General features: G+C 42.5%; 1 protein-coding gene across 1 annotated transcript in view; it reads right to left on the bottom strand.

Annotated features, from left to right (window-relative positions):
• Positions 1-18,776, bottom strand: part of DUSP10 (dual specificity phosphatase 10) — a 40,720-nt gene extending 21,944 nt beyond the window's left edge. The window contains exons 1-2 of the mRNA XM_003265073.4: positions 18,581-18,776; positions 15,512-16,365 (exon numbers count right to left, since the gene is read on the bottom strand). Coding sequence (XP_003265121.1) covers positions 15,512-16,322 — 811 coding nt within the window. The 5' untranslated portion in view covers positions 16,323-16,365; positions 18,581-18,776. The remainder of the gene's footprint in view (positions 1-15,511; positions 16,366-18,580) is intronic.
• Positions 18,777-26,436: the final 7,660 nt, after the last annotated feature.

Here is a 26,436-nt window from a genome sequence, read left to right as displayed (position 1 = left end):
CAATATAATTCTGAAACTGACTAAGCAGAGTCAGTGCAGACTCCACAAGTTAAGGCCACAGTCTCAAATAAGAATGCCTTCACTTCCAGATGCCAGCCACAGGTTCAGGGGTTCCCAGGCCACCCACACTTCTAACCAGCTGGTTATAAATTCTGTGGCTTCTACAATGCTTCAGGCTTGATAATTCACTAGAATGACTCACAGAATGCAGCCCTATCTTTATGATGATAGTTATTATAAAAGCTACAAATCAGGAAGATCCAGATGATGACACATACAGGGCAATATCTGGGAGAGTCCTGCATATGGGACTTCTAGGCCCTCTCCCTGTGGGATCAGGACACATTACCCTGCTGACACAGCAATGTGTTCACTAGGAAGTTTAACTGAGCTTTGGTGTCCAGAGTTTTTATTGGGGTTCCATTACTTAGGTATAATTAATTAAATTATTGGCCTTGTGATTGAACTCAATCTTCAGTCCTACTCTCCTCTGCTGAAGAAGATGAACTAATACAAAGCCCTGACCTTCTAATCATGTCTTTCTGATGACAAACTCTTATCCTGAGTCATCGCATTAGCATAAACACAGGTGTGATCCAAGGGGCTCATCATGCATAACAAAGACACTCCTAACACTCGGGGAGTTCCAAGGGTTTAGAAATTATTTCCCAGGAACTGAGGACAATGGCTAGACAAATTCTCTATTATACAACAGTTTCTTAGTGATGAAGAGTGTGGGCTCTGGAGTCAGGCAGGTCTGAATTTGGCATTCTGCTGTGAGACTTTGGGCAACTCACTTAACCTCTCTCAGCCTCAATTGCCTCATCTAAAAAGTGGGGATAATAATACTGTTATTACCATATTGAGATTGGCAACATTTGACAGACATGGAATTCAGGCTACTATAATAACAATTTTTTTTCTAGTAGCTGCATTCAAGAAAGTAAAAACAAACAGGTAAAATATCGCTAATATATTTTTCTTAACATGTGCAAATATTATTTCAAGAGTCAATATTAAAACAATTACTAATGAAATATTTTACATTATTTTCTATATAAAGTCTTGAAATCTAGTATATATTTTACACCTACAGCACATCTCCGTTTGGACTGGCCCCATTTCAAGTGCTCAATGGCCACGTTTGGCTTGCAGCAAGGCTACTATATTGGACACCGCAGATAGATTTAATACTACTGCTATCCCCATTAAATGAGTTAATGCTCAGTGTCATAATTGTTCCCATTCTACAAATGTTAACTAAAATGTGCATTTGTTTGCAGGTGAATGTGCGTGCATGCACGTGGAGAGGTAGTGACCAATGACTAAAATCTGAGGTGCTATAAGCCACACTACACCAGGAAGTCATTCAGCTCCCATGGAACATCAAATAGCCACTCTCTTTTCAGGAAAAGAAACACTTCAACTTGGAAAAGAGAGGCTCTCTGATCGATTAACTACAGCATGCTCTTTTATTTCAGCACTCCCACATCTCCCAGTGCATGTTTTAATATGAGCCAAATCAAGTAGCCATGACAATAGCTTTGAATGAGAAAAGACACCCCAAAAGCAGTGCACAGATACATGAGGATGCCTGAAGGAGCTCAGAATGGCTTAAGGAGTAGGGGGAAGAAAAACTGCAGAGAGGAGCTTTGACTCATTGAGTCATTGAGCAACTGTTCCGTGCCCTCTCAGGCTACCTCCCACAGCCACCGCCCAGCCAACAGCTAGCTGCACCCAGCCAATCACTCACTCCACTCCCTGGAAAAAGCTCTGCATTGGGAAGCCAGAAGAATGTCACTAGCAAGAGATTGATTTCAAGGTAATTATTTAGGCAACTTTGTAGCATCTCATTCTCAGGCCTAAAAGTGTTCTCAAAGTTTGTTTTAATAAATGCATATATTAATATGAAGTCTCCGTGTCTTTTAATAATGATATCCCACATTCAGCTCCTCCCAATCTTTGGAAGAGAGGGCTTCCTGGACTCCATAACCACAGCATTCATCCAGTTCTTTCTATTCTCACTGGAGCAGAAATGGGGTTTTCTAGCCATCCTCAAGGTAGGAATGAAGAGATTCACCTAGTAAGTGTACATGAATAGATTTTATGCAAAATTAATTATAATAAACTCAACCAATTCACATATTTTATCAAGGAAGACAAGCTAATTATCTGTCAAAGAATTATCTCCTATTTAAAGGGCACTTTACCTCAATTTGGCAAAAAGAACTAATGGGAATTATCTTTCCGTTCTGATGTGTTTTTGCTGCCTGTGTTTGCTTAAGCCCCTAGAAGACTTCAGCACTGCACTAAAACCTCAGGATTTAGAAAAGTTGGGAGGGAGGGAGGGAGACACAAACACATCTACTCAGCGTCTCACTAAGTCTACCTCTTGCTGTTTTTATTGTCCCTTTCAGAGTGTTTTATCTACAGTGTAAAACTGGAAGTGACTCATATTTATGAAATAAGGAGCCATTGTTAGCCTTGCCAGATCATTCGCTTCCACAATAGCTTCTGATTTTTAATAGCGCTGAGTGGTGCTTCCACATGTCCTCACTCTATCCACCAAAGAGGTCCAAGATCTGCAATATGTGCCTTACAGGACATGTGGTAAACACACACATTCAGCATCAGTTTCAAGACCTGTGGTCAAGGATAAAGATGTCCGTAAAAACTCACAACTTTGATAGGTAGTTGGATCTTACATTCAGGAAAGAAAAGCAGAAGTTAAAAAGTGAAAGAGAATTGGGGGGAAAAATAAAATCAAACTGGCAACTAGCACCCAAAATGGCAGCTAGTACCCATTTCTCTAAATGGGGAGTGCAGGTGGGAAGGTGGAGAAAATTCCAAACAAGGGTTTCCCTCGAGAGGTTTCTCTTGTCATATCAAAACCTTGGAAACAATCTTAATTTATATTAATAGGCAAGTAAGTAAAATGTGGTAATAAGACAGGTTACAGCATTAAAGAAGAAAATCTATGATGACAACACAGGAAGCAAAAGTACATGCAATATAAAGTGAAAATGAATTTCAGTTTCTATGTGAGAAACCCTGAAAAACATGCACATATATGGGTAGAGAACAAAAAGAAACGTAAAAATGAAACTAGGCCAGTCAGGGCGGGATTAGTAATATTATGTTTTCCTTTCTAAAATGTTCTTAATATCTTAACAATAAGTATACATAAAGTGCTTCTGCTAAGACTTTTATAAGATTTCCTTACATAGAAATAGCATATAATTTTTCAGCACAGTACTATTTCAGGAAAAAAAAAAACCCTATGTAGTTATCTATCCACCCCACAAGAAACACTGGGTTTTTCCAAACTTTTAAACAAAAAGATCTACCAAGCATCAGAAAAGTATTTCCTACTTGTATTGCATTAGTGGTGACATCAAAGCATTTTACTAAACTATACCACTCATATGTCAGTTGACTATAAGCAGATTATGAATTATTATTGTAGAGATTCAATATTATAATTATGGTTGATTTTTAATAAATGTTAGCTAGTATGCATTAGTTATTTTTCAAAGCGCTTCTACATATGTTATCTAATTCTCAAATGAGCCCATGAGAAAAGAGCCATTACCCTCCCCATTTTATAGACAAGCAAACAGAGGCACAGAAAAGTGAATTTGTCCAAGTTCAAAATTATAATAATTGGCAAAATCAGAATTCAAACTCAGCAGCCTGGTTCCAGAATCTGTGCTCTTAACCTCCAAATTATACTCCCTTCACAAGAAAATATATAAACTCCTTATAGGAAGACTGAATACAAATGTAAGGGAGCATCAGGTGGCTCATTCGATCAGTCACTAAGTATGCTCCTAAGAAAGGTAATGAGAAAAATTATGGAATGACCTGGCTGAATACTTGAACCCACAAGATTTGCTTATTTAACAACAACTCAGATACTAATCCAAAGGATTATATACTGGTTGGGCTTTTAAACACCCTAAACTGACAGTTAGGAAACATGAATCCTATGCCAGTACTGCTACTAGCTATTTATATCCTCTTGGATAAGTAATCAGTTTCTATGTCTGTAAAATGGGATGGTTAGATCAAATGCTTGATAACATCTCTCACAATTCTGTGACACCATGTTCCTTGAAAAATGTCCTTCCTTTCTTTTTTTAATTCAACATAGAGTAAGTGAATGCTTGCTGTGCAATGGACTATAATTCTGTGGTTTTTCAGCATTTCTAAAGTCATCCTGGGGTGGTTGTGGTTCAGAAAACTCACCTTACCATGTAAATGTGAGAACTTATTATCAATGAAGTTAATCTCCTTGAATTTATTTTAAGCTTTCTTAAAATTGATTACTTTTATATTTCAGAATAAAAAATGCTCAGATTTTTAAATTTTGTTCTCCATTCACTAATTCTACCACCTTGATCACCCATGTCTCCCTCCCTTCCCCTCTCACTGGAGGACCTGAGTGTTTGGGGTGACCTTACTGCTATGGTTTGAATATGTCCCCCAAAGTTCATGTATTGGAAACTTAATGTCACTGTAGCAGTATTAAAAGATGGGACCTTTAAGAGGTGATTAGGTCATGAGGGCTCTACCCTCAAGAGTGGATTAATACCATAATTGCATGGCCATCCCATGGAGTGGGTTATCACAGGGGTGGGTCCTAATAAAACGGATGAACTCTTAGCCTCCATTTTCTCACTCTCTTGCACATTTGCTCATCATGTGATGCCCTCCACCATGGGCTGACTCTTGCCAGATGTTGGCACACTGCTCTTGTACTTCACAGCTTCCAGAACCATAAGCCAAATAACCTATGGTTGTTTCTAAATTACTCAATCTCAGGTATTCTGTTTTAGCAGCATAAAATGAACTTAGTGACTAAACTTTATAGTTGATATCTGAGAGGACAGTCACATACTTTCACTGTGTGAAGCTGGGCGCTCTGTCAGAAGACGGATTCTGCCTCTATGAATGCTGGCCCTAACACAGGATTCCAAGGAGTCCATCCTGCTGTCCTTCAAATGTGTTCATTATTATTTTTCCCAGGGTCTGTCCTTGCCACACCCCCAGATTACCTGAGCTATATTTGTAGGCTTAGACTGTAGAAGGAAAGAACAGAGATAAGAAAGATTAGGAAAGGAGAGGAGAGAAACTAAACAGTAAATGGTTTGATAGGATCTGTTCACTTATCCCTGATAACCTTCCCAAAGGGCAATCATAACCTACTAGAGATTCTTTCTTCACATACTTGAGGGAAAACAATCTATAGTTTTCATTATCATCCACACTAATAGGACAGATAATGAATATAAAGCATAAACAATCAAATACCTTTGGCATTAGAGTCTTTAGGATGTAGTCATCATACTCATCACAGATTCTTTCTTGTTCATTATACCTAACTTTGTACTTGTACTTTTCTTTACCTTTACTCATCTACCTCCTACTCTAGAAAGTGGGTTTATTAATGTGTGCAAAAGCAGGAAATATCATCCTTCTATCCACAGGCTACTAGGAGAATGAATTCTAAGGTTCCAGATATCAAAAGCACACTGAGCAGAAGTATACCAGAGCTACACCCAGGATCCACTAGGCACCAGCTGAGTAACTCTGGACAAGTGCCTGAACCTCTCCGAGTTTCAGTCCCTCGTGTGTAAATTGGAATGCGATCATGAGACATAATACTTGTAGCATAGAGTCTGGCATGTAAGAAATACTTCATATATGTTAGAATTATCACAGTTTTCAAAAGTTTGTTTTGCTCAAATTGTTATTCCTTAAAAAACTGTCATGACCAAAATTTAAAGTATCCAAAAGCTGGGATATAATTTGAGGCAAGGTTACTGGCAAGCCAGTCTACTCTAAGGACACAGAATAGGCTACTCATCTTAGCACTGGAATTTTTATTTGAAGATATACAAGAAAAATGGGGAAAGGAAGATGGCATTATAACTAAGGAACCACAGAGGTAAAGCACAACTAAAGCCACCATAAGGAATGAGACTTGCAAATAGATATGGCCAGCCTGAAAAGAACTTGGGCTTTGAAATCGTAAGAACTAGATTTCAATTCTTATTCTCTCATTCACTAGTTAATAACAAGGGAGAAAATATTTAGTCTGTTCCTCAGATTCCTCAGCTATAAAAGTCAGGATATAAAATGACATTCACAAAGCTTCTCTGAGAACTAAATAAGACACACATATGACAGCCCAATGCCCAGCATCTAGAAAGCATTCAGAAGCTTTTAGCTTTTTTTCCTTCCAAACTATCTGGAAAATAATTTTCTAATTTCAGGGATGACAGGTTGGTCAGAGCCAGAGTAGTTCTATGTGATTAACTGATGTTCTGCTGGCAGATTAAAATATCACCTCATGAGAACCATAAGACCCATTCCTTTAAAGTCTTATCATAAAAACATAGCATTTTAATAAAAATAGAAATTAAAAGAAACAATAGAAAATGTCCCCTCTATCTCTTCAGGGAAGGCCCTCTTAGAAGTTTGTGTCTAGTCTTATTATTTTAAGACAGGAAGAAACACTGTAATGATTGAAGAAAATGACTCACAGTCTTCAATACTGGAGCTCAGAACTCAGGTCTGGGAGCTAGAAGATATGTTGCTGTCACCCTCAGACCCTCTACCCTCATGTTATTCTTTTCTGTCTACTTCCCCACCCCTCCTCTTTCTCCATTAAATTTGTTTTTTGCTTCTCTCTTGCCAGTAGCAACAGCTGGTAATATTTAGCTCAATGGTAGTGAAGCTCAGGGATGTGATACAAAGAATGTGAGATTATTTCTTCCATAAAATAAATACGAGATATTAAACAACTGGATAGTGATGTTCTGATGCAAAATGGTGACTGCCTCCTTACCTCAGGACACAAAATAAGATCAGTCAAGTTCGCATTATAACACGAGAGGTTTAAGCTCCTCAAAGGGAGGACAGGCCTGATGCGACCCCCCTGGCTCAGGCAGTTTAATCTGTTTACTTGATGTGTGCAATGGACAACAGATGCCTGACGGTGGTCCATTCTGAAGTGGTAAGGCAAGAAAGCAAAATCCCGTTGTGGAAGCACTCAGGAAGAGTTGTGCTTTGTTTTGTGTTCTATGAAATTCAAGTTAGGGGGCCAGGGTTGGGGACGGTGGCCTGAGTAGGCCTTTACCACACATAAAACGTTAAGGGCAATGCAGATAATTTGATGTATCCACAAATCCTTTTCTTTCTGTAAGTGATTCTCTCCTTTGCCAGAGACAGAGTGTAGGGTAATAGCCTTTATCCTATATGAAAGTACTAGGCCTGCATAGCTCATTTCCTTATCCAAAAACATATGCTCAAGGTTTCTTTTCTTTACTTTTAAGTTACATAAAATATGGGTCTTGCTTGGGTGGGGGACTGGAATGAAAAAAAATTACATATATCTGTATCTCTCTCTATATCTATGTATCTATATGTAACTCCAACTTTTAAATAATAATAGATGATGTAGACATAACCTGGAAAAAACTGAAGCCAAGATCTCACTCTTGGGTTATGGATGAAAACACCTAAAGAATCGAAGACTTCATAATTAAAAGATTACATCAATTTTAATATAAAATGTATATTTTTAAATCTTTTATAATGAAATTCAGGCTACAGGTCATACTCATTTTCTCTTCCTATATTTTTCTGAATTAGTATGATTACACTCGTGAATATAGAGCCTACAGTATATATAATAGAAACATAATCAATGAAAATTTGTTGAAGAGGGATTCAAATCTTCCTTGAAGGGGATTTAGGGGAAATAATGCAAGCTTTGAAATCTTAGAGACATGTTTTCATCCCACCCCTGTCCCTTATACTGGTTTTTAATCGTACTTGCAAACATTTTTTTTTTTAAGCAGGTCAAAACCTTGCCTCTGAAATATCGTTTACAATGCTTGTTTGCTTAGCACATCCTCTTTCCATAGAGAGCATGCGGCGAAAATAAACGAAGCCCTTATTCCTATCATCAACATGTACAAAATTGGGGGGGGTCCAAATTACAAAGTTTCACTCTCCCACACAGAGGAGACTTGTCAGCCCTGAGCTTTTGAGGCACAGAGGGCATATATATTTATTTTTTTGTTAAAAACCAACGAATCATTTCTTTTCGGGTCAAGACATTGGAAAGAAATCATATTGGCCCATGACATATTTAGAAAAGTCCAGGCTATTTCTTTCTTTCTTTTTTTTTCTTTTTTTAATGAGACGGAGTCTCACTCTGTCTCCAGGCTGGAGTGCAGTGGCGCAATCTCGGCTCACTCCGACCTCTGCCTTCAGGGTTCAAGTGATTCTCCTGCCTCAGCCTCCTGAGTAGCTGGGACTACAGGCGTGCACCACCACGCCCAGCTAATTTTTGTATTTTTAGTAGAGACGGGGTTTCACCATGTTGGCCAGGATGGTCTCGATCTCTTGACCTCGTGATCCATCTGCCTCAGCCTCCCAAAGTGCTGGGATTACAGGCGTGAGCCACCACACCCGGCCAGCTATTTCTTAAAAAAGAAAAAGAAAAAAAAAGTAGAAACAAGTGCTTCGCAGGAGAACAAAATTTCCTGAAGATGAAACACTCCCTAAATGAGATTGTGTGGCAGAAGAGGATGAAGAATACAAACACGAACACAATTTCCAAGATGGAAAGGATCTAGAAGACTGGTCCCATCCATATATGTTGTCTTTCTTGCATTTGAATGATAAGCATTGTGATGCAGATTCCCCAGCCTGCAGATTAGTGCCTAGCACACCAAAGGCATTCAACAATATTTATTGAACAACCAAATGAATCTCCTCTACCCACAAGTTTGTACAGCTGTGGAGACCACTACCAAAAAGCCCCTAGAAATGTAAGATGGTTGGGCCTCTTTGATACCTGTTTTGATAGCTGTTAACAGCTTAAACCACTAGGTTAACAGCTTAAACCACTAGGTTCCCTAGATGAAGAGATTAAATCAACATTAATATTCGGCTCATATTCTAATATCCAGGCAAACATATAGACCATGAACTGCTGGTTTTGAAAGTCCTCAGACTTTGGTCTTTTTAGTTCTGAAGTGAAATCTCAAAATTCAAGAAGAAAGGCAACAGTACTCAAAAAGCTTATATTTCATGCTATATATTAGACTCTGTTGTTATTAAATAATAATACATATGAATACCTCAGTCTGTTGATATCTATTGAATCTGTTGAACCTGGCAAGACCTACTTTAACATTAAGGACCAAATCTCTAAAATTAATCACGCATGTGACCTTGGACAGGCCGCTTTCCTGTAGTGGCATAATGAGAATACTGGACTAGACCAGTGGTTCTCAAACTTTGCTGCCTGTTAGAATCACTTTGGGAGCTTTAAAAAATCTTGATGTGTAGGCTGCTCCCCAGACCAATTTGATCAGGCTCTCTGGATGCAGGAACTGGGCATCATAGGTTCTAAATCGCCTTCAGGTGATATCAATGAACAGCCTGCAGTGAAAACTACTGGATTAGGGGCCCTCTAAACTTCCTTGCTCTTCTCAAAGCTGGGATTCTTTGGTTCCAAAAAGGTGAGATGACCTCTCTTGGAACTAGAATTTCTCTCCTTAGTATGTAGTCTATCTTTTTCAAGGAACTTGGATTAAACTGCCTAAGCACTCCGATATATCACACATTCATGCCCAAACTGCTCTTTAGCAATGCTGGGGCTTGGAGGTTCTGGCTTCTGATAATGCAGGGTTTAAGGAACTAGATTTCTGCTACTGGTCAAAAGCTCTCACTTAGTCCCTGAGGGTGGATGCACCAGGAGTATGCGATGGAAAGTTTTTCTGCTCCTGTAATTTTGTCAGACCTTCAGATGGGTTTGCCCAAAAGACCAAGTAGAAAAGTGTACATATTCACCATTCTCCCTTCTCCATTCTCCTATACAAACATGTTTTGAAAACAGAAATAGGCAAAGTGCTTTACCTATTCAGGTTCCTTCCCCTACTTTGCTTTTTCTAATGTGAAATCATATCTACTATTGCCAGGAGAGGAGTTTCTTGAACTCGTCCATGACAAGCTGGATGATTAAGTTAACTGTTCTGAATTGGTAAGGGCAAGAGTATTCATACTTAACAGGCTCCCACAGTACTGTGCTTAGAACGACTTGCCCATCCTCCCCAACACCCCTGCCCCTGCAATGTAAGAGGTTCTTACATTAGCGCATGAGAGTAGGAGAGCAGGGTCCAGAGGCTTGATTTACTGACAGCCATCAAATGCCAGGTACTTTATATCACCTAGTTTCATCCTAGGATGCTGGAGCTGTTCCTGTTTTACAATGAAGAAAACCTGGCCTCTGAAAGATCCCCTGATTTGCCTAAAGGCATACAGTTGGTCAATGGAAAGCCTAGATTTGAACCCAGGTGTAAGTGAGCAAAATTTCACTCTGCTAAGCACATCGTGAATGAGGAACAGATGAAGCAAGAACGTGGCTGGGAGAGAGAGTTCATTTCTATTATCTGTTCACCTACACTTAAATTAGGAAGCAGGAGAGTGTACCCAAAAGCTCAGAGACAGGACAGCCAACTAACTGTGCAGCAGTTCAAAAAGAAGTTTCAGGACTTCCTGAAAGACAGGAGCAGGCCATTCAACTCCTTCCCTCCTTTTTCCTTCACATTCCAACTCATCACAACCCCAGACTCAGGAACCAGTGCACCCCTCCTTCCACCTCCCCTTTTATAGTCAGTCCGCAATCCTTATTCCAAAAATAAATCCTCCTGATGAGATGATGAGAGGCAACAAAAAGCAAAGCTAAAAAGTTTTATGCTTTTGTTATGGGACATTAGTTGGACAGAATTATTATGTTTTTACAAATTTCCCTAAAACAAATAATTCTGGATATACCCAAATTACTCCAGCCTCCTGGCTCAATGTGTTTTTGCAATTACTTGGCATTCCAACTCCATGCTACTTAAATTAGTTAACAGTCACCAAGTTATTTTTAGGCCATAGCAACACACACATTCTACTATACCTTGCTTGTTATTTGTACTCCTTAGAAACAAAATTTGCCTTTTTACTGGCACTATCATTTCCTTTCAATCAATATCAATAACAACATTCTACCATATTTATGGAGTGCTTACCATGTATGTGTGTAAAGTTCTGAACACTTTACACACGTTAATTCATTTATTTCAGAAACTAATACTTTGAGATAGCTATTGCTATATCCTCTTTTTGTTAATGAGGTAACTAAGAAACTGAAGGATTCAGTTCCTTCCCCAAGGGCACATACCTAGTTAGAGAGGAGCCAAGACTAGAATTCAGGCTGACTAGATCCAAAGTTCTGCCTTGATTTCTCCATCATTTGCCACAAGGCTGTTTGACATTTTAGCCTCGGATGTTAACCAGAGGCTCAGAATAACAACAGCACATTTATGAATGTAGATATGTCTTTATTTCAGATATTTTTAAAAATCCTCATAACATCTCTGAGAGAAAAGGGGAGACTTTTATTCCCTTCCCCACCCCACCCCCCAAAAAAGGGCAGAAACAGAATATTTTTCACAGGTCTCTGATTTCTGAGCCTAGCCATCCACTTTGTCATAGAACTCTACATTGCCAATAAGAGTATATTTCAGAATTCTTTTCAACTACGGAAAAGTGTGCAATCTATGGTGCTCAATTCTAAGGAGTGATGAAGTTTTATAGTATAAAGGCCTAACTGCCTGCATGATCAAATCCTCCCCATGGATCATCCTTTTAAACCATTTCCCTCTTCTTCTCTCATTCCCCAGTAAAGGCCTTTGGTACAGAGCAGTCCTATAAAGATTGTAGCAGTTGGTCATTCTTTGTTTTACAACAGCATAGAGCAAGTACAGGCATGGGCCCTGACATACCAGGGAGGAAAGGGGACACACAGACACCAAGGAGGCACCTGGAGCCCTCCCACTCCCAGGGAGGGAAGCTCCTCTGTAGACCTGACTGCCAGTCAGTCACAGAGGGATTCTAAGTTGAAAAGCACTTAAAAATGGGTACATGACACTCAAGTGTTTACGAGTGAAAATGTTGTTCATAGTATACTATAAAATATTTCCAGCTTCATTGAATTTGAAACATTAAGTTACACATTAAACATACTTAAATACATTAAAATGTTATCTATATTATATTTTTAAATATTTCAACAGAAAAGAGAAAGCAAACAGGAAAAATATAATTGTTTAATCTGGTTGATAGGTATATGGATGTTCATTATACACTTTTCTGCTTTTCTATATGCTTGAAAATGTTTATAATAACATTTTTGAAGGCATATACTGTGTTTAAGAAAAAGGGGCAGTTGACTATTTCTTCCTACCTAAGTATATGACAAATTATTTCCCTGGACCCAGTTTTACTGAAAAGAAAGGGAGCCTGAAAAACTTAATAGCAAAAACGACAGCTGTCATTGTGGATGGTCTAGAATTGTTTAGCTTTCTTATTCAGTTTGACTAGAAAGCAAGTTTTAGTTGATTAAAAATCAGCTTTGAGTAAAACAATATAATTCTTTCAAAGACCTCACAAATCCCTAAATATTTATTCATTTGGATCATTTTCACCAAGTTGAAGAGAAGCACAGGTCTGATGCCATTTATTCTTCAGAAGATGAGACTAAAACATAGATTCTAACATAGGTCACAACAGGGAGGGCACTGTAAATTAGAACAGTAACTTAATCCCAGGGGCTGCCATGCCTCTGATCGGTTTCTTCCCAACCTGACACAGCATTACTAAAATGGCAAGTTAGCAGCCGCTCTACTTGACAGACAGCACCAAAAATGGAGAGTATGGCATGGAGACAGGGGGACAAGGAGCTTGGACAGGGAGGGTAGCAACCAGTGTTTACAAACATAAACCAGAGCATCAGATGGGCCAGCCATAAATTACCCAAGATTGTACTGAAATCTCTGAAAATAAACTAACAAGCCTTTAGAAGTTTCCTCCTTATGTTCTAACTATGCCCCCCTCCCACCAACTTCCCTGCAAAAATTACTCCCTCCGAAATGGTACCACTACCATTCTTGCTGAAATACAATCTTATCACCAAGGGAGGGGATTACTCAAATAAATCTGAGAGGAGAAGCCAGACCAGAATGGTCTGCTTGACCCACTCAAGAATCTGGGAGAAGTCTGCTGGTCATGCCTTTGGGGAATGCCCACCCCGTCTTTCACCACAATGGTGCTATGGTATTAATCTCTGGTTTACCAAGTTGAAAAGATAATGAAGGGCATTCTAATAGTGACCCATTCCTTTCCCTTCTTTTCCATCTTGGTCCCAATTTTAGGCCATTCTCCCAAAAGATACCAAATGACAATGATAATTATAAAGCAGAACATAGACCCCTTCACTCCTGAACTACATATTTTCAATGAAATTCCCAGATAAGGGAAAGGCCCCCAAAACTACAAATAATCTAACCTCTACCACCAGAGCGTCTTCCAAGTCGACCGCCGCAGTGTCTTACCAACTCGAAATGACCAGCCCTCACAGTGGCTGCCCAGGGCGCCCAGTGGTGAGGTCAGCAGTGTGTCCTGCCCCGCCCCATTGAGGCAATCTTACTCTGACACTGAGGAACAAGTCTAGGCTGTCCAGAATCTCAGCTGCATCCACAGGAAAAGGAGAGAGGAACCTCACTTTCACAAGTAGCACCCAGGAGATTCACTTCTCAATGACTGACGGGTCACCCCTATCCACAACTCCACCCACTCCAAAATAGAGAGTAGGGTCTGCAACTCCTCCTAATCATCCCCATGATTGGGAGGTCTAGGGTCATCTTGATCCGTGTTGTTTCCTCTCTTCAGATCATGAAGACACAAAAGACTTGCTTTTTATCATGAACAACTGCTCTGCATGAGAAAAGAGGAGATCGTCATGATCCTTGGCTATCCTCCTCTTTGCTCCCCAAGACAAACTATTACAAATGGGAAATTCCTTGGTAGGATTTTCTCATTTGTAAGAGGCCAGACACATCAAGATTATGGTAAGACAATAGTAGGGTAAATATCCTGGGAATCACTCAAAGTCAACCAAACAAGAAAACAGAAACAATAAAATACAGAGCTATATGGAGGAAATCTGAACATATTTGTGACCCCAAGAAAACCCACCACCACAACCACCACCACCAGGAAATGCCTAGAAGCTTCTGGAACTCTCTACATACAATTCCTTCATGTTCTCCTTCCCAGCAAAGCCCACCAGCCCTAAGGAGAGATGTGCCTTTGTGGTAGTGTAGCCCCATGAGGGCAAGTTTGAGGAGAGTGGAGGGTGGGAAGAGGAGATTGTGTCAATGGAATTCAGAACTATAGTTCCCAGAATGCTGCTTAACAAAAGGCAGAATGCCTCACTGGGAAGACAAGAAGGAGAATGGCAAAGCTGTCCCATAGAGACAAAATAACTAACTTGCTCACCCACATGGCCTATTGCAATTTAAATATGCAATGTGTTCAAACTCAGCAACACCTTTGGTCAACACACTTTAGGAGACTGGTTGGAGATGTGACCCAGAAACTGTGTACCTTAGCTCAAAACACAAGAGAAGAGAAGAGAAAAGATGACTATCTCTCACTACCACCACCAGGTAAAAGATGCCAAATGAGAGTGATGTACAGTGCCCCAAAAGTCAGTATCTGAGAGCAAAGAGGTGCAACTAGGCTGGGCACAGGATGCAGGCTACTTGGAAAAGTTAGGCAACACGGTATGGAAGGTGCTCCGAGAAGAGTGGGTGAACATTCCTTCTGCTGGAGCTTAGTTCCACTAATCTCAGTTATTCTGTATTCAGTATACTGGGGCGAGTGACCCATTACTCCATCTTTGGAGGAGCCATGATGCCAACTGTTGTCAGGTGAGGCCAGAAATAACAATGGGTTGGGGAGTGTTTCATAAAAACGTCTCTGTTCCCTTGGAGCCTTGGCAGAGGAATGGATGTAATTGGTGAACTTATACTTTATATAGGACCTTAGAATAAGAAGCTCTGCCCTTCTTTAAGGTCACTTTATAAACCACATAAAAGTCAAGCTGGTCAGAAAGGTGAGAAAGAGAAAGAATTTCCCACAATAAGAACTGGTACCTGTAGGTTTACTTGTAGTTCACCATAGTTGCTCCTTCCTCTGTTCCATCAACATTGGTTAAGTCTCAGAGACAATAACTTTCCAACTAGTGATTGATTGGAATAGAGCTAGCAGACCAGGCATGACTTGAGATACCATCTGGTGTGTATAAAGCCCCTTTTTAGAAAGGTGAGAAAACAGTCCCAGAGAGGTGAAATGACTTGCACAATGCAAATTAGAACCCGAATTAAGGGTAGAACCCAGATCTTCTGGCTTCCAGTTCAGTGCTGCTGCGTTTTTCTTACTAAACCAAAACAATAAAGAGCATAGAAGGGAAGACAAGAATAAAGTCTATTTTGGTCTTTGGTAGCCAGGGTAAGGAGAATGCTGTCACTTCTACGAGAAAACCCAAAGTGAACCTGGCTAATCAGGACCGTGCTTGGGAAGGGAGCAGGGGCATTACCTTTCAACACCAGAGGTTCTTTGCCTTCTCTCTTCAGGGACTCGAGGACTATGTGAAGTGGCTGGGAGGGCATCACTCGGCTTGGCTCATTGGTATTCTCATCATAAACTATAATTTCTTTGGAAAAGATCCTCTTGAAAGAGTCCTTGCCTTCCCTACAGGAAATCAAGTCTAGGACAGTGATCTTGCCCTGCTGCAGTCTCCGCCGGCTGATCTTATCGGCACAGTTAATGTGGACAGCTCCTTGGATGTGACTCTTGTTGTACTCCATGAAGGGCCTGCAGTCAATGATGACAGGGCCCTGACTCGGCAGGTGACTCTTGCTGCATTTGGTCATCTTCTTTGCCAAGTCATTGGGGTAGATTATTTTGATGCTGGCCAGCTGCTTGGGGGTCCCTGACACAGGGCTGCCCACTCCACTTGATGGACTTAAAGAGCCTGTATTCTCATTATTGTTGACCATCTGGTTAGCAGGGCAGGTGGTAGAGGTTCCGATGGCAGTGGTGGTGGTGCCAGCGGCAATGGCTTGGGTTTGGGCCTGATTGTCCTTGTCGTAGGTTGCCACAGTGCAGCAGCTGGCACTGCTGCATCCACAATTCAGGGAGCGGGCAGAGCCGCTGGATGAGGGCATATACGTCAGATTCGCAGCCTTGAGGGACACAACGGTGGTGGCGATGACAGGAGGGTGGCTGTTACTGCCTGGGGCGGCAGAGCCAAGGTAGCCAGAGTCTAAACAAAGGTTGAGATCCTGAGGTCGGACGGGCCTAGATAGTGCCACTACTACCCTGTCGTCTAAAGGAGACGGAGGCATGAGGAGGCTGAAAACTGGCAATTCAAGAAGAACTCAAGACAGTCTGTAAAGAAGGGGAAGGGGAAAAGAAAGAATAAAGTCACGTGACACAAAAGGCAGTCTCATCCAATTCCTAGGAAAGACCTTTGCATCCCTCTGAGCAAAGTCATCCTAATTGCCCTTTATCATACCACTATCAAAACTTGAAATTCATTTTTATGTATTCAAAGAGGATGCAAATCTGAGGGCCCCAATCAATTTGGTTGCTAAGTCTAACGTTAAATTTGGATGTAATGTTGTAAATGTTAATGAACAACCTTTCCTGGACCTACATAAAAGTTCAGCTGTAGAGAAGGTATAAGCACAAATAATTAGAAAAGCTGAAGACAGAAGGGAGGCTCTTAGGAGGCATCTATTCTGAACCTCAGCTCTTGGGCAGAAGTACACTGCAAATATCTGAGAAAGACCAATTTGTCCACCCTTGCATGCTTGCCATTTAATTCCCTCACTCGCTGCAAAGGCATAGGGGTAACCAAGAGCACTGGCATGGTTCACAGAAATGTACAGCAGCTAAATATACATCAGGGTGGATGTCAACTTTCTGCAAATCCCCTTAAGTGAATCTCTTTAACTTGGAGCTATTCTTGCCTTCCATTCTCTATTGGGGTCCTTTGAAAAGCACAACATAGTCATATTAAAACCTCACATGTTGTCTTTTGGCCTCTTATAAATTAATCTGCATTTCCCCTTTTCACTACTAACTGGTGTCCTAAAACGAAATCTCAAGCCATGGAGCCAGATCTGGAAACCTGGAAACCCCAACCCCGGCAGATCCATCACCCTTTGCCCTCTCACCTACCCCTACCCTCATTCCTGCCTGGAAAGGACAACTTGGGCTCTCCTCCCCTCTTCATCTCCCTGGCTGGCACAGACTGTGCATCCTAGAGCTTCTCTCAATGGGAGGCAGCCACGTTGTATAAGGTTTCAATCCCATACAGATATCCCCCCTTCGAGAGTACTGATTCCGTAAAGAGGACCTCCCAATTAGCCTGTACTCGTTGAAGGGGGCAGTGAATTGTTGCCCACCAGATCTATCTCTGAATTCAAAGAGTGTCTGCAAAAAGACGGCTCCTTCCTCCTGTAGGCACAGGGGCACTCTACAACCCAGGCTTGCTAACTCTTCTGCTTCTATTAGACATGCACACAGCAAAGACACCAAACCCCACGCCAAGAGCCGCTCACCTAAACGAACTTTAAGAGCTATCTGGAAAAATGCCATCTATCATCCGTCTACACACGACCGTCACCACTCTCATCCGTCTACACACGACAGTCACCATTCTCTGACACAGAACCAAAGTGTCACAGGCGGAATCCACACTCACGCGCGCACACGGGGGCACGCACCCATCACGTCGGCAGATCTCCAACGACTCGGGTTTCTCTCATCCACTTTTGGATGGGAGCGAAGGAGTCAACCCCCCTTCCCTTGCGTAGTATTTTTTCTGAAGAGCGAGTACTATTCCAGAAGCTATAACTGTTTCCCGGTTGGACCAAGCGGTGAAAGTCTTTGCTGTTGTGTTACCTGGTAGGACACGTCCAGGATCAACAGACCATTTCTTTTGAGAGGGACGCATAAGCGTGTTCACAGAGACACACGCTGGGACCCCCACCTCCACACAGAGTTCACGGCTCACACACACACACACACCAAGTGTACAGAGAGATCTGCATCCCTGCAGCAGAGGGTCGGGCGTATATACTGCCCGTGAAACCATCCAGTCTGGCCCAGAAAATCTCCCAGAGAAATACTGAGCTATCCCCTCTTCCTTCCACCACTAGGCAAGAGCTGGAGAGAAAATTAAGTGGTTAGAGAATGCTTCCTCCCCACTCCTGGAGCACTTAACATGCCCCCGCCCCCCCCCTTCAATCTTCGGCACACAGCGCACTAACAAGCCCCGGGCATTTAAAACTGCCGCAAAGCATCCCAACAAACCTCATTTTTTTCTTCGCCCCAAACCCAAGTAGACTGCAGAGAGAGTAAACGCACAGGGCAGCAGGAGCCAACAGCGGAACCTTATAACCCTACCTGCTGTAGCTCCTCCGTCAGCATCGCATCTCTATCTTTCTGTCTCTGTCTCTCTCTCTCTCTCTCTCTCTCTCTCTCTTTCTCACACACATACACACACACAAACACACACACTCACACAAGCACCGCCTTACAATCCTCCACCTCCAGTCTCGGGCTCTCAGGAGTAGTCGCAGTGACTTCCACTTACTTCATAAATAAGTGTATTCCTCCACCATCTGGCGCTCCGCTTCAGCTATGGACTCGCACATTCAGCCCCCATTCACTTAGCTTCATTGATCTCCAGCAGCAACATAGTTACTTTCTCTTTTGCTACACTGTAAATGTAAGGTTCTGAGGGGGCGGACTCGCCGCCGACAGACGGCGAGTTGGACCAATAAGAATCCGGAGAAAGCCGACCGCTACCTCACAGAGCCCCGCGACCAATGGGCAGCCTAGGGGGCGGGTAAGAGGGCGTGGCCTCATCTCTTTAAGGAGGGTTTGTCCGACGCTGCTCTGGGTCCTCGGTGTTATAACACGGGCGGTGATGTCATTGGCAACCAATCAAAAACTTAAAAGAGCCAGCCGGGGCCGCGCGGAGCAGCTGCTCTCTATTTACATGTAAACCGAACCGGCAGGATGCAGTTAACCCTTAACCAGGCTGAAGCGTCAGCGGGCTGGACGCGCTGCTCCGCTAAAACTGGCTCTTCCCACTGGACGGGATCCTCCAACACTCCCTCACCCGGGGACAAACCATCTATTTTTCCTCCTTACTATGGACGGATGATCAAAAGTGTCGGAGTAACTTTCTAAAGGAAAGAGACTGCGATCACCGTCCCTAGTGGGAAAGCCGGGTTCTCTCCGAGTCGCTCGAGGTGACTTGACAAACCCTAAGCCAAAATTCGCGGACCTCGCCCGGTCTTCTGCGCTAGGACCAGCATGAGCGCGCAGCCAGGGGCGACGCTTCCGCTCCGAGCCGCGGCCCAGGGCCACGCGCTAAGGGCCCGAACTTGGCAGCTGACCGTCCCGGACAGGGAGGCCCTTCAGCCTCGACGCGGCCTGCGTCCTCCGGACGGCCCTGCTCCGCCCGGGAAGCGTCCGCCTCCCGCCCGCCCGCAGATGTCGCTGCCCCTCTTGCTGTCCCGGCCTGACCGCCGCGCGCCGCCCTGCTGCTCACCTACTTCCGCGCCCCGGTCACGCCCCTGCCGTCCCCAGGCTAACCCTCCCGGGGCTCGACCCGGAGCACTAAGGCGGCGCCACTGAGGGCTGCTCGGAGGAGGAGGCTTGAGTCGACGCCAGAGGCGACAAGGGACGCGCCCTCAGCAGCCGCGCAGAGGCCAATCCCCTGGCCGGGCGTCCTGGGGCCCGCTACCCGCCCGCCGTCCATCCGGGGCTTGGTCCCCACACGCCGCCGCCCCCCTTTCCCGCCTGGCGCGCTGGGTCCCCGCGCCGTGCCAGCCGCGCGCAACCCACCCGCCCCGCAGGCCTCGGCCGCCACCCCTCGGTCCCGCACGGCCCCTGCCGAGGCCAGGACCGGCAGCCCGGCGCTTCTGGAACAGCCGCAGCTGGAGGAAAAGAGCCAGAGCCGAGTGCAAATAGCTAGATTGAATGGGGCCGGAGGAGCTTGGAGGAGGTGACGCCGCCTCTCCCCGCTCCCCTGACTTTGGCCGTCCCCAGGTAGCTGGCAGCAGCTCCTGTCCCGGGAGAAGAGTAGGGGGCGGGGCAAGCCGCCCCATGCCTAGTCCGGAAAATATTCTCATTAGGGAAACTGCAGGAAAGTTGCCCTGGGATACAAAAAGAAGTGGAGATGAACAACCCCAGATGAACTGTGGAGAGTCTACGTCCAAGAACCCTAAAGAAGTAGAGCTTTGTCTTTTCTTATCTGTGAGAGAAGGGCTAAAAAGTGAAATAACGGAATAATACATTATGAGCACTAGGGAATGTTGGGCTATCGTTTCTCTCCCTTACCTGACTGGATGGGGTTTAGAGGTCTACTTCAGACTCCAAGCCTAATAGTATACTGAGTAGCAGGGGCATATTCATGTAATTGTTTTCAGGGCAGATCTGAAATCAGAAAGTGTCAGACCATAGCTAGCAAGTCAGCTATGCTCAATGAGCTGTGAAGAGAAATCGTCTTAGGCACCTCCACTTACACGCAGACACATACCCCCCAGTCCAGCTTTTCACACCAGTGTTATGACGGGCATCACGTAGACGTCCGATAGTCTTACATAGGAGAGGATTTTGTGTAGCGTCTGTCGATGAAAAGAGTCAAACTCTGTAAAATATTTGAAGAGATTTATTCTGAGCAAAATATGAGTGACCACGGCCTGTGACACAGCCCTCAGGAGGTCCTGAGCACGTGCCCAAGGTGGTTGGCGTCCAGCTTGGTTTTACACATTTTAGGGAGGCATGATACATCAATCAAATACATGTAAGAAATACACTGGTTTGGTCCAGAAAGGCTGGACAACTCTAAGGAGGGGGTGGCCTTTCAGGCTATAGGCAAATTTAAACATTTTCTGGTTGACAATTGGTTGAGTTTGTCTAAAGACCTGAGATCAAAGAAAGGAATGTCTGGGTTAAGATAAGAGCTTGTGGGGACCAAAGTTTTATTATACAGATGAAGTCTCCAGGCAGCAGGTTCAGAGAGAATAGGTTGTAAAATGTTTCTTATCAGACTTAAAGTTCATGTTGATATATAATAGGGTGCATCACATCCTCACTTCCCCTCATGGCCTGAACCAGTCTTTCAGGATAAATTTTGCAGGAGCCCTGGTTGAGAAATTAGTCCGTTGGTTGATATATAATGAATGGGGCGCATCCCACCCTCACTTCCCCTCATGGCCTCAACCAGTCTTTCAGGATAAATTTTACAAGAGCCCTCGTTGAGAAATTAGTCCTTTCAGATGGTTGCCTGGGAAGGGGGCGGGGGGGGGGGGGGTGGCGGCGGGACGGGGGAGGGCTTAGAATTTTAATTTTGGTTTACACTTCTCTCCATCCACACACCAACACACACATCCATTCACCCTCCTGATAACAGCAGACTGCTTAGGGCACACCATTTGGTTCTTAAATGTTTGAAGATCAACAGGTTATGGTCAGGAAACGGGTTCCGGGTAATTTCTATACAAATCAGAAAAGAACTTCCCAGAGGTCCTACCTTTGATCTATCTGGAGCTGGAAGGCTGCAAGCTTACCTTTCCCTAAACATAGACAATTATTGGAAAATTTTTCATTAACTCAGAGTTTGAGAGTTCTAAGTTCTGATTCTGACTCTATGTGTTACATCTGTTCATCCAGTCTCTGTCTTCATTTATTCATAAAATGGTAATACCCCAACTCAGAAGAAAAAGGGAACTCATTCAAGTGCTCAGGGGAGAAGAAAGATCCCCTGCTGATAAAAGGCATTCAGTGGAAAAAAAATTAATTTACTTGCTTTAGGAAATAAGGAGCCTATCTTTAAAGGTATGTATCATCTATAAATGATGAATTCATTTCTAATGCCTCAATATCTAAACCCAAATTATAGATTTATACAATTGCAGAAGAGTTCTTAACAGCTTTTCCCACAAGGCCCAAAAAAGAAAAGTAATTTCAAAAAGAAATGTAACTCTCATAATGAGATGATTGTTTTATTATAGTTTCAAAGTAGTAGATTATCATAATTTAGTTGATTAAGAATCTAAGCCATCCAGGCTGAAACATTGGGAAAGATGGCAAAATTCCTTATCATGTATCAAATCTGAAACGTGGAATAATTACCAGATTGTGAATATAAGCAAAGTTGTAGTTATTTTTTAAGTTAGGCATCTCTAAGCTTATATTCAAGTCATAAGACTGGTGAAAAAAATCAGATTATAGATGGAATTTTTTTCCATTCATTACTCTTCAAAACATCTTTTGGACAAAAAGAAGTGGTTTTGTTCCTGTTTTTGAGTGATAAATGTGAAAATACTACACTGAAATATAATGCCCTGAGACGTAAATTCGTAATGCTAGTCAGCCAATGGCTACAAATCTGATCTGTATATCAATAACCAGAAGCAGAGGCTTAATGTTAGTTTCAGTCCCAAAGAAACAGTGAAGCACCTTCATTCAGTTTGGATGTTGTAACATGATTGTATTGAGCATATCTTTTTTCCCACAAACATCATAAGAAAAATATTGACTGTTTCAGCACAAAGTGCTGTGTATTAAAGTCAAAAGATGATGATAACTTAGGCCAACATATAAGATATAATATAGATAGTATTTAGCAAATGTATTAAGTAAATTCTTTTTTGTGCACTTAAATGGTTAAGTGTGGGGGGTAATGGCAGAAGGTGGGGCCTTCAAAATAATCCTCAAGGTCAAGGTAGATTTCTGGAGGTACTAGAATTAAGGCAGAGAATGGCTTGGAGAAAACTTAAAAATAATCCAAGATAAAGATGATATTATACCAGAAGGAGTGGGGAATAAGCTGAGGAATAGGAAAGTGGCATGGTAAGTGTTTGAGGTCATTGAGACCAGCCTGGCAAAACATCCGGCAACACTCTCCAGGCCCAGGGAAGGGCTGATAAGAAGGGTTCCCTGAAGGAAGGAGCTGCTGTGGTTTGAATGTGTTCCCCCAAAATATATGTTGAAACTTAATCGCCAGTGTGACGGTATTAAGAGATGAGGCCTTTTGGAGGTGGTTAAGTCATGAGGGCAGAGGCCTCATGGAAGGGATTAGGGCCATTACAAAAGGGCTTCAGGGAGTGAGTTAGTTTTCTTCCATTCCCCTGTGGGGACACAGCAACAAGGTGCTATCTTGAAATCAGAGATTGGGCCCTCACCAGGCAGTGAACCTGCAGGTGGCACCTTGATCTTGGACTTCCCAGCCTCCAGAACTCATGTGAGCAATAAATTTCTGTTCCTTACAACTTCCCCAGTCTCAGGTATTTTGTTATAGCGGTACAACTGGACTAAGACGGTGGCTACTGTAATGATGGAAACAGAGGCAGGGCCATGTGCTTGTCCCACTATCTATGAGTTTGAACACAAGAGGCCTGCAGTTCTTTCCTACAAAATTCATGGGCAGGTGTGTTTGTGACTCAGGAAAAGGCTCTGAGCCATTTAAGGCTCTATATCTGTATTTTCCAGTGTGGTAGTCATTTGACACATGTGTCGGTCACTCGAAGTATGGCTAGTCTGAATTGAGATGTGCCATAAGATTAGAATACACATTGGATTTTGAAAACTTTATATACAAAGTGTAAAAGACATCAGTACAAGTGGGGGCAATAGAAATGGGAGCAGGGGTGAACTGGTGGAGCCTCTGTGACCACAATCTTGTCCTCCACACCTCCACACTTGACAGATGCAGATATAGCTGTGGATAGATATATGTCTTATTCATGGGGTTCCAAAGTAAGATTTCAGTTAAAGAAAGGGTCCTGGTTAGGATTTTTTTGTTGTGGTGGTTCTGGATTTTTTGTTTGTTTGTTTTTTGTTTTTTTGTTTTTGAGATGGAGTCTTGCTCTGCCACCCAGGCTGGAGTGCAGTGGCATGATCTTGGCTCATTGCAACCCATGCCTCCCGAGATCAAGCAATTCTCCTGCCTCAGCCTCCTGAGTAGCTGGGACTACAAGGCGTGAACCACCACGCCTGGCTAATTTTTGTATTTTTAGTAGAGACGGGGTTTCACCATGTTGGTCAGGCTAGTCTCGAACTCCTGACCCTGTGATCCACCCACCTTGGCCTCCCAAAGTGCTGGGATTACAGGCGTGAGCCACCACGCCCATCCTCTGTTTTATTTTTTAATCCTGTTTCTTTTTTTTTTTTTTTTTTGCCTGTAAAGCAATTTCACTGTATGGCATGGCCAAAGCATGATTGACCTCAGACCTCTTTTCAAGGTTCACTCCGGCCTCTACTGATCACACAGAGGTGACTGGCTGGTTAGGGGAATTAATATGCTCCCTGTCTTCATTTAGGCAAACAGATCCCTTTCAGTTTTTTCCTCCCCTTCACTGCTCCCCTATTTGTAACCCCACAAACATCTGCTGCTCTTTCTCAGAAGAGGATTTTGCCTCAGCCCAAGTGTGTGGACAATGGATGTAAACTTATTTTCTTTATGAAAATAACACACACAAAACATTCACTGGCCTTGGGTCTCCAACAATGCCCTCCTCTGTGGCGGATGGCCTATTGTTATTATGTGTTGCTACATCAAAGACTGTTAACATTTTCCCCTTCACTAAACTGAGCAATCTTGTTTTATCATTACGATATGCTGTCAGCGCCAGTTTCTCAACCCCAGGAGGCTGGGTCCAACTGTGTTACTGAGGGATGCAAAGTTATAAGGTAAACATGCACACAAAGCATTCATAAACCCCCTCAAGACTTGTTTCAGGTGTAACACTAAAGAATTAATCTAACGTTCTCAGCTTCTCCTAGTAGGTTCAGACTGTACCACTTCTACATATAAGAAGTTCCTTTAGACAACAAAGTACATCATAATGTACTGTATCTTTATAATTGAATATTAACTGAACTGATTTTAAAGATCTAGAATTTGGGGAAAAAATAATCATAGGTAACATATTACTAAGTGTTTTGTTCTGTGCTAAGCACTGCTGTAAGTGATTTACATGCATTAACTCACTTAAATCTTCACAGCCACATCGATCTGTAAGTAAGTACTTTTTTATTAGCTTAATTTAAAGATGAGAAAACAGAAATACAGATGGGGTAAGTAATTTGCCCAAGATCACAAAACTAGAAAGCAGCAGAGTCAACACTTAAACCCAATCTGGCACCAGAGCATCTGCTTTTAACCATTTTATGTTATTTCATTCACTCTCATTGTGATTTTATAAACTTCTATCATGTCCCCCTCAGTCTCCAGACTGCAGTATATTTTTAAGTGCCTCTTCATAAGAATTTGCTGTTTTTTTCTTTTGTTTTCTTCTGAACTTTTCTAAGTCCATTATGACGTGAATCTCCATGTGGTCTCACTCTTACAACCTCAGCCTCCACATTGGGGAACGGATCCAGACCTCCACTTTATTTCCAGAACAGTCTCAAATATTGCCCTAAATTGTGTCAATGGCTTGGTTGCTACTGCAGATTGGACTGGTAAATTCAAGGAAGAGCCTATGACACTTCTATTAGCAAAACCATGTCTTGTTTGCCATCCCATCCCTAGCAGGTGGCCCAGGAGCTAACACATAGTTTGAACTCATTAAGCTTCAGTTCAGTGAGTGAGTGACTGAATGAATGAATGAACTGAGAATGTTTTTTAAACATACTGTCTTTGTCCATTCAGACTGCTATAACAAAATATCATAAACTGAATGGCTTACGCACAACAGAAATTCATTTCTCACAGTTCTCAAGGCTGAAAGTCCAAGATCAAGGTGCCAGCATGATTGGGTTCTGGTAAGGACTCTCTTGCAGGTTACAGACTACTAACTTCTGGCTGTGTCCTCACATGGTGGAAAGTGTGAGGGGTCTCTCTAGGGCCTCTTTTATAAGAGCACTAATCCCATTCATGAGGGTTCTGCCCCCATTATCACCTTGGGCCTTAGGATTTCAACATATGAATTTTGGGAGGACACAAATATTCAGGTTGTAGCAAGAACGTACCTTTGAATTATTCATTTTTCTAGAGGCATACCCTGGTCCATCTGATGATAGCTTTCTAGCTACTGATTTGGCCTTCTGTAATAGCTGGAAACTTAGAAACCTCCAACGTCCCTAAATTCACTCCTCTTTTGAATTATTTATGCAGATATTAACCAAGTGTCTATCTCTGGGGAGCTACATTGTTTACACATCACTTGTTTTGTTTTGTTTTGTTGTGATCATATTTCCCTCTTTACAGTTTAACTCCATTTATTTCCCATAGAATTTAGAAAATATCAACATCTTTCTCATTATAATCCATCTCATTATATTCCATACCGTACTTTATTTTTGTTTTGGTCAGTGCTCTTTGCAATTATGATTGTCTTTAATGCTTAGAAAAAATTCCTCTTCTTGTTCACTGAGTTTCAGCAGGATGAAGGTATCTTCCTTTTCTCGTTCAACATCTTCCTTCTTGTA

This window comes from Nomascus leucogenys, chromosome 5 (genome assembly GCF_006542625.1).
Source record: "Nomascus leucogenys isolate Asia chromosome 5, Asia_NLE_v1, whole genome shotgun sequence".
In the NCBI taxonomy this organism is placed as follows: domain Eukaryota; kingdom Metazoa; phylum Chordata; class Mammalia; order Primates; family Hylobatidae; genus Nomascus; species Nomascus leucogenys.
This window is presented reverse-complemented; position numbering and strand designations above follow the sequence as displayed.